At 40.0% G+C, this 18,566-nt stretch overlaps 1 protein-coding gene across 1 annotated transcript in view; it reads right to left on the reverse strand.

The window, feature by feature from the left end:
* The window catches only part of EPHA6 (EPH receptor A6), a 1,136,602-nt gene that overhangs the window by 187,671 nt on the left and 930,365 nt on the right, over positions 1 to 18,566 (reverse strand). The window contains 1 exon segment of the mRNA XM_075543438.1: positions 17,685 to 17,810. Coding sequence (XP_075399553.1) covers positions 17,685 to 17,810 — 126 coding nt within the window.

Genomic DNA, 18,566 nt, shown 5'->3' on the forward strand with positions numbered 1-18,566 from the left:
CATTTGCATTGTACGGAAGCCAGTGTTCAATGCCAGCATCATTGAATGCCAGGCAAGTCTTCAAATCACCAGGTCTGTTTGAGAGTCTCAACAGTTTGAGTGTAGGGGATGCCAGAGTATACTTCCAAAGTCACACAATGTAAGTTTCTCAAAATTGCCTTCTTACACGGCCCAGCTATGGTAATGGGTGTTTTCACTGTTTTGGAACAAAAGATCATCTAAGAAGTTACTTTCTTATATTCTAGAAATAATAAATTTCATCATCTCATATCATTATTTTCTGATTTCTAGAAGAATAACTATTTTCATTCATTGAGACTTTTGAGGACTACCGATGAAAGAATAATTCTGAAATCCTAGTTTCCCAATATTTATGGGGAAAATATTGGGTCTGGAGAAATTATATGATCATAATTTTCTTGTCTTGTTGTTGAATAAAACAAAAGGCAAGTACTCTTTAAGCATGTTTGAGAAATCTTGGCAAAAGCATTTTACCAGTGAAAGTAAAAATTTTTCCCCTTCAGACTCAGGGAGATTTAAGAATGAAGAATATAGCATTTTAACATTTTCTTCAATGAGTTCACAGGAGATGTAACATTTTGTATTGGCTTTCTAATAAAGAATATGCAGTCAGTAATATCAAAATCCAAAAGCAAATTAAGGCAACAACTGGGCAACTGGGGTGTTGGAGTCAATAACAAGGAGGAGACAGGGATCCGAGGCGGGGGTGGGGTGGGTGGTTGGAGCAACAGCAAACTAGCTAAGAGGAGGTACCAAGAGGGAGAAATAAGGGGAAAGGGACAGTGTAGCAGGAGGAAGGAAACAGAAGAAGGACCAAGGGAGCAAAGCAAGGTACTTATGTAAATACATTAACCCACAAAAATAGAGGTATTGGCCCATGTGCATATACGTATATGGTAATACACTGAGGTAGGGGATGGATTTTGGACCTCTGTTCATACCCTCCCTCAATACAAGAACACTTTGCTCTAACCAATCGTCAGTCTGAGATGTTCACCCTCCCAACACAATCGCTGAAGACAAAACGTGTGCATAAGCAAATGTGGTAAAGAAGGCGGGTGATGCCTGGCTATTAAAAGATATAGCGTCTGGGGTCTTAAAGGCTTGAAGTTACACAAGTCGCCATTCAGCATTGAAGCAACAAGTCCACATGGAAGATACACACTGCAAGTGTGATCATGAAGAATCATAGGGACCAGGTAATATGCATCAGCTGACACATAACAGCGAAAACATATTGTTGAGAACATGGGGCTGGAGCTGAGATCCAAAGCCCATCTGTAGACCATGGAATAATCTCCCTACAGAGGGGCTACAGGGAAGGGATGAGACGTGATGCAATGCTAAATGAACTACAAATCTCAAGTGGTTTTGATAATAATGAAATAATTTTCTTATCTTTATCCGGCATTCTAAGAATATTAGTGACAAATTTGAACAATTATAACATATTAAAGTCATTGATTTTTATTCACAAGATAAGCACCTACATCGGAGAATCAATTTTCTCTTAAACTATTGAACTGATTATCAGTTCATGTCCTGCACAGATCTCATCCTTAGTGATTTCAAATCCTAATTCTGAACATTTTTCTTGGATTTTCATCTCTTAGTCAAAACATCAGTTATGTCTGCCTTGAAACCCTCTTGTGATCCTGGATTTCCACTCAATCCAAGTCCGGTTAGTCCATAGGGTATTCAATTATGCTGATTCCTTTAAGAAAATCTTTGCCCCTGCCGAAATTATCCTTTGTTTTCCTCTTGCTTGACTATTGCACTATAGATAATTGTTTTCTTTGCACCTATTATCTTCCTTAAAAATCCCTCGTGGCATAGTGGGTTACTTGTTGTGCTGCTAACTGCAAGGTTAGCAGTTCTAAACCACCAACCCCTCTGTGGGAGAAAGATGAGTCTTTCTATTCCTGTAAAGAGCTGCAGACTCAGACATCTACAGGGGCAGTTCTGCTGTGTTCTATGTAGCCGCGGTCCGTTGGAATTGGCTCCGTGATCGTGAGTCTGGTTTGATTGGAGGCATTTAACGATGTACATAATGACTCACTTATTGTTCAAAAATCAGCTCAAGGTTTATTTTTTGATGGAAGATGTTAATTATAATCATAAAAATGAAACCAAACGTACCACCTTGGAGTCCATTCTAACTCATAGAGGCTCTACAGCACAGGGCAGAACCGTGCGCTCCAAGTCTGATAGCCGACCAACATGCAGGCCACAGTGCCACCAGGGCTACTTTAAGGCAACAGTAGGAGCAAAGGAACCAGTAAATAAAATAAAAAGCCTTGCAATAGATTAAGCAGGAAACAAAGAATGGAGAATTTGGGCAGAGGCACTAGATTTTTAAATAGAATCCGCAGAACTTAATATTCTTTAGGTGAAGAGCGGGTGAATTATGCAGAAACCAGGGTTTCAAGCTTGGGTAAACAGACACATGATGCACATAGCTGGGGAAGTTCTTAAATAGAGCAGTTCTGATTTGACAAACGGTGTCACTATGAGCCAGAATCAAGTCCATTGTACGTCACAATAGCAACCTATATGATGTACGCTTCCGGGCGCTAGATCTGACTTTGTGGATGTATGGTACAAAGGGAAGTAGAAGTAAGTTATCAAGCAAATGACTCATTTTCCCCAAACAGCCGATGTTTAACCATCTAAAACGCTTGGTAAGTCTTTTATAATCTCCCTTCTATCCTTTTCCATTTTTTTCAGAGAAAGACTTCATTTTTAAACCAGGTAATTTTATAAATAAGATATGAGAACTTCAATATATAATTGCTTGTGGAACTCTACTCAGTCCACAGAAGCAATGGTAAGTAATTTTTAATAGTGTGCGTATTCAGTTTTCTTGTACCTTGTTTAGGATTTTAAAACCCATATTAAATAGATATTGGTTTATGGTTCTATGTATTTGTGATATACTTGTATAGCTCTTGCATCAGGTTAATATTGGCCTCATCAAACGAGTCAACAACCAGTTCCTCTATTTCAATTTTTTGGGAAGAGATTTTGAAAAGTGGTACTAATCCCTCTTTAAATATTTGGTAGAACTCAGAGTTTAAGACCTCTGTGCTGGGCCTTTTCATTGTGGGGAATTTTCATTACTTATTCAATCATCTTATTGTTTACAGCTATATTCAGCTTTTTATTCTTTTTTAAAATTTCATTTCCATGGCCTCTGATTTTAGGACTTTTCCCATTTCACCTAAGTTATATACATAATTTCTTTTAGAGCAGTTGCTCGGAATATTTCTTTATTACTCTAACCCCATTACAAATAATTTCTGTAAAGTTTGTCATGATGCCTCTTCTTCCATTCGTGATTCCAGAATTTGAGACTCTTCTTTTTTTTTGGGGGGGGGGTCAAACTAAAGTTTTGAAAATTTTGTTGATCTTTTCACCAATACCTAGTTTTTAGTTATATTGATTTTGGGTGTTGCCTATTTTATTCATTTATGCTCTTATTATTATAATTTCCTTCTTTCTGCTTGATTCAGGTTTCGTTTGTTCTTTATTCTTTCTTTCACCCCCTAGTGTCTTGAGGAAGAAGGATAAGTTATAAATTTGAGAACTTTTAAAAGAGTGAATGGTTTCAGCTAACATTTTCATCCGAAAACTATTTTAGCTACATTCCACAACTTTTGACATGTGTCTTGATTGAAGTATTTCATGATAACTCTTAGGACTACTTTTGAGTCATTAGAATTTTAGGTGTGTGTTTAATTCTCAATATTTGTGATTTTCCAAATTTTCTCATGATTGATTTCTAGGTTTTATCATTGTGTTAATAGGGCATACATCTATTATTCCTATTCCTTTAAATTTATTGAGGTTTGTTTTATGGCCTAGTCTATACTATACCCTGGGGAATTTCCATATGCACTGAAAGATAATGGATATTCTATTGTTGGGAATAGTGTCTTTTACGTGTTAGTTAATACACTAGCTGAAGTTCTGTATAGTTTTTCTACCAAGTGTTAAAGTGGGGGTATTGAGCTATTATTTCTGAATTAATTATGTTACCTTTAATTTATATCAGATTTTCTTTAGGTGTTTGGTCAGAACTTGTGCATAAGTCACCTTTCCAAGTCCTGTCTGTTGCCTAGAGCTAGGCACAGAGTAGGTACTTATTTTTTTTCTTTTTCTTTTGTTTGAATGGAATGCCAGACAGAACACATATAAAAAATATATCATTGCTGAGATCAAATGGATCATGACTGATAACAGAGAATACTAGAAAGATAGTTATCTGCCACTTTTTGGACACTAGAACATGGATCATAGTAAATTATTGATAGCATCATTCCAGAGCAGTTAATTGCTATTATCATATGTAGGTTGACTTATCCCTGGTGGTGCTAGTGTGTTTGACTGCTGACCACAAGGTTGGTGATTGAAATTGTTCAGTTGCCCCGAGGGAGACAGGTGAGGTGGTCTGCAGCTTTGGAAACTCTAGAGAACATGTAGAATATTGCCTGGATGTGCAAGAACTTAGAGAACATTCACTATGACACCCGGAGAAGTGAAGAAGAGTGATATATTTACTACTGGTCACATAGATGAGGAATAATTAGAGGAACAAAAAGTGTGACTGTGTAATTCAGAATAGAAGCATGTATGTGTGTTCCATCCACATGTGTAAACATAGTAGTATTCTTAACCCAGATTTTTTAGTCAATGACATGTCCGAGGCTAAAGAAATGAAACATCTTCCTGCCAGTTCCAGAGATCAGGGGGATACAGTGTGCATCAATTAGCTTCAGTAAAACTCAGTAGTGTCCTTCTTCCTACTAGAAATTACCATATGGACAAAGAGATTTCTCCTGTGCTCAAAGTGCCTTATTGACAATCAACGTTTCTCCCAAAGATGTTTCATGTTAGAATCATTTTCACTTCAAGACACACACTGTGTTGCAAAATTTTAATAGCGTATGTAGTTTCAGAGTGACCGTCTTGATTTCTTATTTCATCTTAATTTAGAAAGTATAATGATAGTAATCAAATTAAAAGTGTAAGTTTTGAAATTATTTGACTTATGACTATTGGCTTTTCCAACAGTTATGGAATAAATAATTGGTTTTCAAGAACTAATAGTTTAATTACTATTAGATAGTACTGAACAAAACACAGCAGAGAATTCTCATGACTTGGAATGTGCACCGTGCATGTGAAAAAACAAATTAAACTGGATCTATGGTGTGTAATTGAATGTGGCTTTTGTTTTTGTTTACTTTATAAAGAATATGCTTTGTATAGAGCATATTTAAATTGATTCAAAAACAAAACCCAACCCCCAGACTATTGGCATCGGGCTTGTTCTGAATCACGGCAACCCTCCATGGGGTTTCAGTGGCTGTGAAGCGTTCCAGCAGCAGGCAGCCTTATGATTCTCCCTCACGGTGCCTTTGAGCAGCTACGTTTCAGCTAGCAGTCCACCACTGAGCTGACAGCCCTGCTAGGCATAAATGTGATCGTCAATAACGTTCTCCCACTTCTTTCACATACCAGAGACTCTTCTGAGTGCTTTGCACGTGTTAACTCATTTAATTTTCACAACTTTTGTGGTGAAACGAATTATTAGCTCAATTTTACAGATATAAAGTATGAAACCCAGGGAGTGTAAATGACTTGCCAGAGACGCACAGTGTGTAAATGGCAGAGCTAGGTTTTGAAGCTCAGCAATCTGGCTCCAGAGTCTGAGAGCTAAAATATGTTGTTAATCCCCCAAATAACAGTTGAGTTTTCATTAGCAATTTGGAAAAATTAAAGGAATACCTTAAAGACCTGTCTTATGTTTGAAAAACATATACAGTGCTACTCCTAAAACTCTTTGTCCTTTAGAAGTTCAAAGCCTTTAAAGCTTCATAAAATCCGAATTCTGCCTTGCAAGTCTGGATAGAGCAGAGATTGTGCATATGGGAGTTGGAGGCACAGGGAATCCAGGGTGGATGATACCTTCAGGACCAGGGGTGTGAGGGGCGATGCTGGGAGAGTGTAGGGTGAGTGGGTTGGAAAGGGGGAACCGATTACAAGGATCCACATGTGACCTCCTCCCTTGGGGATGGACAACAGAAAAGGGGTGAAGGGAGACGCCGGATAGGGCAAGATATGACAAAATAACAATCTATAAATTATCAAGGGCTCATGAGGGAGAGGGGAGCGGGGAGGGAGGGGAATAAAAGAGGACCTCATGCAAAGGACTTAAGTGGAGAGCAAATGCTTTGAAAATAATTAGGGCAAAGAATGTACAGATGTGCTTTACACAATTGATGTATGTATATGTATGGATTATGATAAGAGTTGTATGAGCCCCTAATAAAATGTTAAAAAAAAAAAAAGAAATGCAGGATAGGCAAAACTACAGAGACAGTAACTGGATTAACGGTTCCTTGGGGATATGGTAGGGGAGTTTGGGGGAAACATGGAGCTAATGACAATGAGTACAAGAATGAAGAAAATGTTCTAAAGTTGATTGTACAACACTTAATATGATTAAACTACTGAAATGAACAGCCTATGAAGTATATTCCAATAAAAATGTTTTGAAAAAAATCATATAATATTCTATACAACTAGGAAGTGCCTACTAAGAAACTCTTTGGAAAAATCATTAGATTTTGTTTTTACCCACCTCCCAAACTTAAACATAGCAACATTCTTAATTGGAAGTCAATTTACTTAAATGATTGTAATCTTTAAGTGTGTGGCCCTTGAATTTTAAGAGGCATGCATGACAACCTTTAGGAGGAGGGATGCCCAATGCTCTGGCAAACCCGTGGAGAAGACACCTGGGCACCATGAATGTAGCCTGATTATGCTGGGGGGGGGGTGTTCTCAAGCTGGTGGTGGAGAGCTTTCCACCTTCAACCACGTTCCCGTGCTGCGCATTCCCTCTCCCTTCACAAGTCTCTTACTCTGTACAAGTGATGAACTATTGAGCCGCGTTGATCTTCTCTAGTAGTGCCTGTCCACACACAGCCCAGCTAGTTTTAAAGCAACACAACCCTCTAGACAGGATCTATTCACTGTATTCTAAACTCCATGGATTATTTACAGTGAGATTTTAATTTTAATGAGGAAAACATTTGTTCAATGAATCATGCATGTGCAATCTAATTCAACACTAAGTACTTTTTTTTCACTCTGAGGCAAGTCGCCACTTCGGAATCTCTTCTGCAACTCTTAACGAGATGTTTATTTTGTTTTCCAAAGATCCATTTTGTTACAGATGCTTCCTGGCAGACCTCTGCGCACAGAACTATGAACGGCGCCTGCAGTGCGCCACAGGGCAGCGTCCAGGGTGCTTTGTGCTACAAGGTAGCGGCGCAAACACGGAGGCGTGCTTTGCAGTGGCGCTGCATATACCCCTTCCTGCTGTCGCGAGAGCACTCACCCTGCTCTGTGCACAGCCAGGTGGTGCTCCTGCGAGGACAGGCTTTTTCAGGTGTTCCATTAAGGTGAAAGTGCACCAATCAAACAATGTCAACACAAAATTGATTCGCGGGGAGTCTCAGCTAATCTGCCTTGCTGTGCCCAACTCTCCCGAAGTTTCTCCTGGTGAGAAGGAAATGGCTCTTGAGTGACTCTTTGGCATGGAATCCGGCTCAGATAAAAGCACAGTGTGTTAGCATACAACCTGAAAGTCTGTTGGGGGTAGATACAGTCTCAGTTGAGAATTTCAGAAGCCCTAAAACGTGAGATGTAGTTAAATATCCAGACTAATTCAAATGGTAGTAGATAAAGGAAGCATTTACGGTAATGAGGCATGCCAAGGTCAAGACTAAAAAAAATATTTTAAAGAATCTGGAAACAGAGAAGTAATGAGGACTAGATTTAAATATGGAGGTTACTTATATAAAGGCTCTTTCAAGAGTTTTCACGTCTTCTGACAGGAACAAAAATAGCCTCTCTTTGTAAATGTATGAGATTGATTACCAATTCCTCGTGCACCCCGTTTCCTCCTTTCATTTTGTGCTCAGTCAATATGACATACAAATGACAGTGCCCATGTACACCAGCTAAGCACAGCTTTATATATATTGTCAGGTTTGAGAAAAGCCGAAGACCTCTTAAAACTATGCAAACATTTGTCATATATAAACATACGTCCTTCCTGAGGAAGCATCTCTATTGCTTTTCCTTATTTTTGAAATGGGGCAGGGGATTAAAATTCGATGTTTCACCTGATCCTTTAGAAAATGCTATAGATAGGAGCCCTTGTATTGGTTCCAATTCACAGTGATGGCCTGTGTAACAGAATAAAACATCCCCCCCCCCCCTTGGCAGCTTCACACTCCGGGCTCTGGTGAGTCTGACGGTGTAGTCGAAGTGGAGTCAGTCTCCTTCCTACTTATCACTGACCCGTGACCAACCAAGACATCCTTCTGCAGACACTGGTCTGTCTGCTCCCATGTCTACTGTATGGGTGATGAAGTCTTGCTGGCCTCACTTTGAAGGAGTATTCTGACTGTATTTCTCTCAAAACAGATTTGTTACTACTAGCATTCCTGATAGTAATATTCTTCATAAATACCATACTTCAAAGTCATCAATTCTTATTGAACCTACCTTATGCATTGTTTAGCTTTTGAAAAGTGGATTAAAATGCTATGCACCTTAGTCCTCAGGTGATATCTTTGGTTTTTTTTTAAGACTTTAAAGAGGTCTCATGTAGCAGGTGTGCCCAGTGATATATATTTGGTTTCTTAACTGTTCCTTCCATGTGCATTGTTATGAGTGGTTGGTGTGTAAATTTAAATATAAGATGTGCATCATGGTGGTGCCCTTTCACTCTTCCTAATTAATTTGTAAATGGAGAAGATAATCCAAGAAAAAGGACTACATGAGGAACGGGACATCAAGCCTGGAAAAAGGTTCATTAATAACCTGTGATTGGCAGAAAGCATAACCTTCCCTGCTTGAAGCAAGGAAGGCATGGGACACTTATGGATGAAGATCCGAGAATACAGCCTTCATTGTAGATTACTCCTTCATATAAATAAATAAGAAAGAAAGAAAATATCACAGTGGGACTTGTAAGCCACGCTACGATTAGGAATGAATGTCTGCAGCACTCCCTTCTTATTTTGACTTGTGCCACATCAGTGCATGATGGTTCTGGAAGCTTGACTCTACCTTCCATGAAGGATGACTCTGCATTAAGGACACAGGATTTTCCGAGCAGTATTTTGAGTGCCTTCCAACTCAAACGGCCCCGTGCTCAGCACTGTATCAGACAGCTTTCCGCTGCTATTCAAAACGTTGCAAGCGGCACCATATTTTAGCAGTGTGCTTTCATGTCCTTCTTCCTAGGCTGCCTTAGTCTAGAAGCTTCATCCAAACATGTCCACTGTGAGTCACACATCTGAAATTTTATCTGTCAAAGTGACAGATGAGTGTAGACAAGAGGAGTCTTACTTGTGGCCAAAGTATAAGCCGTAGGAACTTGGATTGCTGAACTGTGTCACAACATTAGAATCATGTATCTATGAAAAAAATCTATTGCTGTCAGGTTGATTTTGACTCATAGTGACCCTGTGAGACACAGTAGGACTGCTCTGTGGCGCTTTTAAGTCTGTAATGTTTGTGGAAGCTGTCTGCTATCTCTGTCTTCTATGGGGTTGAACCATCATGCTTTTGGTTAGCAGCCTAGTGCTTAAACAAGACATTTAAATATACATACATACATACATACATACATACACACATATATATATACACAGATAAACAGAAATATATGTGTCACACATGTTGTTGTGTGTTGTCAAGTTGATTCCAATTCCTAGCAACCCTATGTGACAGAATAGAAATGTCCCATAGGATTTCCCAGGTATAATCTTTATAGGCATAGACGGCCTGCTTTTTCGTCTATAGAGATATTGGTGGTTTTTAAGCACCAACCATTTAGTGACCTGCTGAGGGCTTAACAACTGTGCCACTAGGAATCCTTCTATCTATGCCTGCCACCTAACCCGTTGTCATCGATTCCAACTCAGTTGGAATCTGAAGCTGTAAAACATTATGGTAGCAGATGGTCTCGTCTTTCTTCTGCACAATGAGTGGTGAGTTTGAACTGCCAACCTTGCAGTTAGCGGCCCAACGCTTACCAGAGAGCACTACAGGGCTCCATTCTTTTCTCTGTAGGAATCCTTAAATTCATAGGCTGCAATAGATTAAAGTTTTCACAAACCTACTGATGGTTGCAGGTTTGAATTATACCTGGGATGTTTACATCTTCCCAGCTTGGCTTTCCTTATGCTAAGTAGTATCCTTATGTTGGCTTCCTTATGTTTTATGTAATTTACTAATCCTTTCTGTATTTCTCCTTAAGCAAGCTAAGGACCCACAAAGGATGATGCAGATTCTCTTTGGAATCCAAAGACTTGAATAGAATAAATAGATGGAGCTCAACTTGATAGCTGAAGCTAGCCCCCTTTAGAGTAGTTTAGAAGCTATTAGTTTATCCCAAACTGTATTTAAATAATTTTCTGACCTAGCATCAACAGTGTTCAAAATAATTCAAAATATTTTAGGGGCTTTGGGCTGTTTATGGGCGTTTGACTGGAAATACAGTCACCAACATCACTTCCCATGGCTAGCTGGATGATGTTCATCACTTCATCAGTGACCTTTTCTCCTCTGGGCCTGGGCCTGAAATCGTGATCAGTTTGGTCAGCTGCCCAAACCTGCCTCACAGCCTCCAGCCTCGTGTTTAACAGTTGCAGTTCTGCAGGGTTCCTTCCGAAGCCTGCGGCTGCACAAACTATAGAGAAGAGAGTCTTCCGCGGAGAGCTGTGCACATGGGTAGTGGATCCGGCCTGTCAGGGCTAGCAATCAAATCAAGGACAAAGGCTAAAAAACCAGGAGTTATTATCCAAGGACGAGGGTTTTTCCCACCATCGTTTAAGCTTGGAAGCATTTATTGACTTAAACTTGCACATTTAATGTACATAGGTTTTCCTCTTCACTTTATAAGTAGCTTTTGGTTTAGGTACACACACGGACACACACACACACACACACATAATTCAGAGTATTTGACAACATTCTCAATTGAAATATGTGAACCCTTCATTGTTGGACTCCACCCGCCGCTCTCCACTGAAGATCTCTTATTGGACAAGTAACCTGCTATGTCTTATGTTCTACATAGTGGGGAGTGGCTTCAACAAGTTTCTGGAATTGAAAGAGACTGAACTTTTTTTAATGGTAAAAACATTTTCCATTTATTTAGGATTTTTTTTATTATTCAATTTGGAATATAGGCTAAGGAGTAAATTAAAAAATATGTGAGATTATAAAGAGATTTTCCCCCAACTTTGTCTCCCCCCAAAACATGCCAAACATTAGAGGCTGTTTGCCAGCATGTGGTGGGAGGTCAGATGCTTAGAGACATCCTCCCTGAAGGCAGTCAGTTGCCAGACAACTGTCCGGGCCCATCACAGGTCTGGTCCCCTCCCTGCTGTTAAGGACAATGGGTTACTTCTCCCTAAAGGCTTGCGACCATTAGTGTGGTTTACAGCCTACTGATAATGGTTTATATGGAGATAGAAAGAACCAGTCAAACCTGCTCAGTGACATCCAAAGTTAGGCTGCCATCCTGAATCTAGGAATTGCCCTTCTTGTCACATGTGTGCCCCCAATCCCTCACCTTCCTATTGCGTGTATGTCCCTAGATTGTCCCCCTCATTGATGTATAACCTATAGGGCAACCCCATTCCTGTGACGTATGTCTTTACCTGTAATTAGCAGGCTTGCAGGACTCCCAAAGATATATAAGTCTTGGTTGGCAATAAAGATTCTCCCTGGCCTCAGCTCTTCCCTTCCTCTCCCCGAGTCCTCACTCCCCTGTTCCCTATCCCTTTGTTCTCCTTCCCCTGCCCTTTTCTCTTGCCCTCCAGTCTCTCATCTCCACGTGGACCACCAGGCGGGGCTGAGGTGAGCATGCTACCAGGAAATGTCTGACTCCATTATTTCAGTCTCTCCTCTATCTTTCATGCTTTCTATGACTTTATTATGATATATACATATATATATACATATATATACTGTACAATTGCACCTATCGAACCCATGATTAGTTGTGGGGGCCTGGCTTTTCCCCCATAAAAATACTTTTATTAGGGGATCTTACACCTCTTATCACAATCCATACATTCATCCAGTGTGTCAAGCACATTTGCACATATGCCGCCATCATCATTTTCAAAGCGTTCTCTTCCCACTTGAGCCCCTGATATCAACTCCCCATTTCTTCCCCCTCCCTCCCCTGTCTGCCCTTCCTCACAAACCCTAGATATGTTATAGATTATTATGTTCATATCTTACATCATCTGCCGTCACCCCTCACCCACTTATCTGTTATTCATCCCCCTGGGAGGGGATTCTAGTTTGATCCTTGGGATCCATTCCCCCTTTCTTCCCACACCCTCTCCTAATCCTCCTGGTATCTCTACTCTCCTTGTTGGCATTAAGGGGTTTATCTATACTGGATTCTCTGTGTTGTGGGCTCTTATCTGTAGCAGTATGCATGCTCTGGTCTAATCCAATTTGCAAGGTAGAATTGAGGTCATGATAGGGGGATGAAGGAAGCACCAAAGAGCTAGAGGAAAGTTATGTGTTTCGTTGGTGGTATACTGTATCCTGACTGGCTCATTTCTTCCCTGTAACCCCTCTGTGAGGGGATGTCCAATAGTCTACAGATGGGCATTGGGTCTCCACTCCATGCCCCCCAGCCCAATTCACTTTGGGTATGGTTTTGTTCTGGGCCCTAGATGCCTGATACCTTATCCCATCGACACCTCAGGATCACACAGGCTGGTGTGCTTCTTCCAAGTGGTCTTTGTTGCTTCTCAGCTAGATGGCCACTTGTTTACCTTCAAGCCTTCAAGGCCCCAGATGCTATATCTTTTGATAGCCAGGCACCATGAGCTTTCTTCACCACATTTGCTTATGTACCCATTTTATCTTCAGTGATCATGTCGGGAAGGGGAGCATTACAGAATGCTGGACTGTTAGAACAAAGTGTTCTTGTTTTGAGGGACTACTTGAATGGAGGCCCAGTGTCCATCTGCAACCCTAATTCTCTTTTTTTTTCTTCACTTAAAAAATCATTTTATTGGTGGCTTGTACGACTCTTATCACAATCCATACATATTCAGTGTGTGTCAAGCACATTTGTACATTTGTTGCCCTCATCATTCTAAAAATATTTGCACAGAGTTCTCGGGGAAGGATCCGAGAGAATGGAAACAAACACTGCCCTCAGAAGTGTACAGACCTAGAGAGAAGAGACAGCCAGAAAAAAGAGTATCTCATTTTGATAAAAAAACAAACCCCAAACCAAACACATTGTCCTGAAGTATCTTCCAATTCGAGTGACCCTGAAAGACAGGGTAGAACATCTCCTGTGGGGCGCAGAGACTGTAACTCTTTCTGGGAATAGAAAACTCTGTCTTTCTCCCGAAGAACAGCTGGTGGCTTCCACCTGCTGACCTCAGGGTGAGCAGCTCAATGAATCACCACTCTCACATTTTGCTAGTAAAATGAAAGTTTCTAGGAGTTGGTTGTTAGGCTTCAGAATCGACTCAATGTAGTTAGTGAGAGTGAGATGATTTTATAGCAGTACTTTTTGACTTAGCCTCCTGTGTGTATTAGTGTGTATCTATATGATAATGATGTTTTATAATAATCATATCTAATTTATGATCATATATATACTACGATTCCATCACAACTATTGTATAATTTTTAATTTTTATTACTTAGTTCTTGCTTTTGCTTGTGCGTGGTAAACCAAACACCTATTCCAGCTCTTAGTGACCACCTATAGGTGTTGCTAAAGATACGAGGTTTCTGAGACGGTAAGCCTTTATAGGCATCGACAGTCAAATCTTCCTTCTGAAGCACAGGAGCAGGGTCTGCACCGGCCTGGTGGTTAGTAGCCCAGTGCCTAACCGGATGGACTGCCCGAGCCATTCCTTTACCAGAAAGAGAAAGAATTCGGCTGAGAACAAGGCTGTCATAAGGTAAGCCTTAGACTGAATCCACAGTCATTACTCTACGGACTACTACAACGCCCCATCCTACTTTTGAAAAAGCTTTACATTTATTCCCAAACAGAGAGAGCAAAGAAAACATGCTTGGTAAGAAGGACACAGATCTTGGAGGATTTCATGGGATGGATATGGCGGGGAGGCTTTGGTTGAAGCAGGTACTATCAGTAACATTTTCTCTTCTCTTTCCTTTCCCTGCTATCGTCCTTCCCTTCTTCTTGCTTTGCTTCTGCTCTCCCTTGATCTTCTTACTTCACCGAGTGACTATGACATGAACGCCATTGCATTAAATATCTAGATATATTTGATTTTCTACTTCAGTCCATAAATTCTGATTGTTTCTATCTGTCTGCATCTAGCAATAATAGCCCTTTAACAATTCTTTTTATTGGGGGCTCGTACAACTCTTATCACATTGCATCCATTCGTCCACTGTGTCAAGCATATTGGTTCATTTGTTGCCATCATCATTTTCAGAACATTTTCTTTTACTTGAGTCCTTGGTTTCAGGTTCTCATTTTTCCCCTCCTGCCGCCCCCTCCCTCCTACCCTCATGAACCCTTGATAATTATAAATCATTATTATTTTTTCATGTCTTGCATAGACTGATGTCTCCCTTTACCCACTTTTCTGTTGTCCTTTGGAGGGGGTTATCGGTAGATCATTGTAATTAGTCCCCGCCCCCTCCACCTTCCCCTTCCCCTCCTGGTATGGCTACTCTCTATGCTGTTCCTGAGAGGTTTATCTGTCCTGGATTCCCTGCATTTCCAGCTCTTATCTGTACTTGTGTACATGCTCTGGTCTAGCCAGAATTTGTCAGGTAGAATTGGGGTCATGATAGTGGGGGATGGGAGAGGAAGAATTAAAGAACTAGAGGAAAGTTGTATATACGTTTCATTGGTACTATACTGCACCCTGGCTGTCTCGTCTCCTCCCTGTAATCCTGCTGTAAGGGGATGTCCAGTTACCTACAGATGGGCTTTTGGTATCTGCACTCCCCCTCATTCACAATGATCGGATTTTTTTTTTCTGGGTCTTTGATGCCTGATGCCCGATAGTCCTTTTATTATGGCAGCTATAGAATGTGAGGGTTGTAAACAATTGAGAAGTGTTAAATACTGATTGTGGGATTGTCTGTGTTTTTTTGGGGAGGGGTGCCTCATCATTTGATAATTCTCTTATTATTTCAGTTAGTTTAAAAGTAAGTCTATAAAAATATTGTTCTTTGATTAAAGTGTGATTTGAGTGCAAATAAATTATTCTATTGAGAACATAATCTCATCTGAATTTGATTAAGGTAAGTAAGAACTCAGCATGATCTTTAGGAAAGGTTTTACAACTCTTTGATTGACATAGCAAATGTCTTCTGGGACTCTCAAAATACTGTGATACATTATCAATTGGTAGAAAACAAGTTAATTGGTGCCCAGTGAGCATCAACTTGCATGATACGAACTAGGGAAAGAATTAGTGCATGCCCTCAAAGTAATATCCTAAGTCTGAAGTGCCTTCGGCTCGGCTGTTAGATGATAAGGAAATACTCCTTTATAAAAATATGAAATGCAATAAAAACTTCTCATGATTACTGCTTCATTCCTCTCTCACAAATTCATCAAAGAAAATCATGGCAAATCAGGTATATTTGGATGAGAAGAGCTGTATGTGACTTTCAAGCAGCCGTTTCTGAAACCAGAGACAGCGAGATGTAGGGGTCTCTACTCAGAGTGACAGAAGTCAAGCAATGTGAGGCAATTTCAGCCTGAGGAGACAGGAATGAGTTTAGATCTATAATTCTTTTCTGAAGTAATTTTTGACACCTGATTACTATGGCAGTCATGAAACGGAACTGTGTTCCCTCTGCTTTGAACATTGGAGGCCAATTTGGCTTAGAGCTGAGAGCAATGGAGCGCTAGCGTGAGATCCCTGTCTGGAGAGTTGTGTTGTAGAAAGACCATCTTGCTTCTGCCATTCTCTATGGCTACATTGAGAGAGTTGTTCATTTATTTATAGCAGTGATATTGAATAGTTCAAGTTCCTATTAAATATCCGAATGTCCTTTCTATCCAAAAAAGCCCACTGAGATTTGCCAGTAAGTGTGAGGGTTGAACCGTTAAAGTACAAATCACCTGTTTACTTCCTTCCCAATGAAAATCACTGAGATATGAATGTAGCTTAATACAGGGGAAAGCTACATTTTCATATTTGTAGCTAACTCAGAGAGCTTGGCTTATGCAGCTCGGGATTCCTAGTCCTTTGTAGTGGCATTGATGACAGCAATCCCAACCACACCCAGATTCCAAAATAGTTAATACCAGCTTGGCTTCAATTGGAGTGAACACTGACAATCTCTTCATTCACTCAGTTTAGTTCTTGTTCCAGCAGCAGCGTTGTGGGTCACCAAGCCTCCTCTCGCATCAATAATTAGCCAATGATAAAAGCAAATGACATCAGGGCAAGTTTTGATTGAAAAAAATTAAGTAGACATGATAATTGAAAAGGAAAACTGAAATTCTTAGGTTGTGTTGCTATAATTTTCTTAGACAGTAAAGAAATGCACATATTTGCAATGCCACCCCCAGGCCTTTTCAAATGTTTCCATGAAACTGGTGGCTAGATAAGCCCTTCAGAATACATTGGTGTCATTACCATAGCTTAATTAAGTCTGATATAGTATTAATTAGTACCAACATGGTATTAATTATGATGAAAACGCACTCTCTTGTAGGTTGTCGGCTTTTATCTTTGTAGATAATATATAGACCAAAGAGCAATATGTTGTACTCTTCTAAGCATTATGTTCCTCTTTATTCGTCCCTCCTCTCAAAGAATCAATTTCTTAGTTCTATTTTGCCAAGACAAATATAAAATATACAGTGGTTTGCATTCTTCAGTAAAATGGAGCTGGACATTATACTAAAGGTCATGTAATGATGTGTGATTACAATAACATGGGTGATCTGAAAAGGTATTTACTCAACTTTCAAAGCACATTTTAAAATGTTTAAAATCCCTTCACTAGTTTCTCTCATTCATAAAAACCAACTTTGGTCAGACTGATATTTTTAGAGAGAACCTTGTTCTAATTTTCTTTCTTAAAAGTTTCTTCCAGATTTGCTACTTTATGCCTCTTTTCCCAAGGCCCTTTTCTTTGACAACACAGAACTGCAATTATATCTATAAATTCAATCCAGGTATGGAACGATTCCTTCTATGTATCATACTGAGCAGGTCCCCCTCCCCAACGCCACCCCCATTTCAAGACAATGCCAAAAGGCAAAAGAGCTCACACCCGTCCCTTTATTCTTGTTTTACAAAGATGGATCTGACTTTCCCATTCTTACTAATGTAAAAAACGTCCTCAACAGACGGAGTGTATGATGCTCACTGGGCAACTGTGTTACATCACAGGCCATTCCTTTCTTTATGTTACTCTCTCAGGCTTCAGCACCATAAACATGGCGCTGCATTTAAAAAGAAGTCAGGCACCTTTTTTCTCAACAATATATTTTAGAAGTTTGTGTTTTTCTGTGGGACTACCACCCATGAGCGGAGTCCTACAGCCGTACATGATGGTCGTACCCTCATGATACCTACCAGCAGGAATCCTGGGGGGCAAGGATCCTCCCCTTGGCACTGGCTGCGGGGCCTGGATGCTATTTACAAACCCTGCCCTCAGGAAGCGAGGGCAGAACGCCTCCACCCCAATGGTTGGGAAGGATCCTTTTAAGAGATAGAAATTGACATTAATGAAAGTCTTCTTTTTGGGGAAAGTTGTTGATCAGTTAATTGGAATACAATCTAAAACCAACAGACATAATCATACACAAGGAAACTCTGAAAAGAACATAAACGGAATGCTTTATAGTTATATGTATTTTAAAAATCAATGCAGTTTCTTGAAAAGAAAGCTACTAGCAAATAATTATTCTTAACAAAGGTGGACAATCAGAAGAAGCCCAAGATAACATTTTATCAGCATAAAATCCTGATGAAGAATCCCAAAATAGATATGAACTATTAAATATTATTTCATTATTATTAATCTCGAACTATTACATATTGCAGAATTCACATCCACATGGATTTTAGGCACTGCACCCACAACAGCGGGGCTTTCTAGAAGGCGTAGCGCTGCTCATGCTTGCAACAAGGAAAGCGTTCACCCATGATAATAATTACATGTGATTGTGAAATGGTGCTAAGGACACCGATGTACATGGTTTTCAACGTGCTATTTTTTTCTTTCATGGCAAAACACAAGAGTTTGCAAAGGTAGAACCATATGTTTGTTTTTTAACTTCTGAAAATCTATTGTGAATCCAAAGAAGAATGTCACCTACTTGGAAGCTTCGCCTTAGAATTATATAGTGACTCCTAGAATAAAAGAATATCAGAGCTGGCGAGGGTTCGAGAAGGCATTCAGGGAACACTATCTTAGAGAAGAGAGTTGTACGGTCTAGGCAGGGGCGTCATGAC

This window comes from Tenrec ecaudatus, chromosome 2 (genome assembly GCF_050624435.1).
Source record: "Tenrec ecaudatus isolate mTenEca1 chromosome 2, mTenEca1.hap1, whole genome shotgun sequence".
Lineage (NCBI taxonomy): Eukaryota > Metazoa > Chordata > Mammalia > Afrosoricida > Tenrecidae > Tenrec > Tenrec ecaudatus.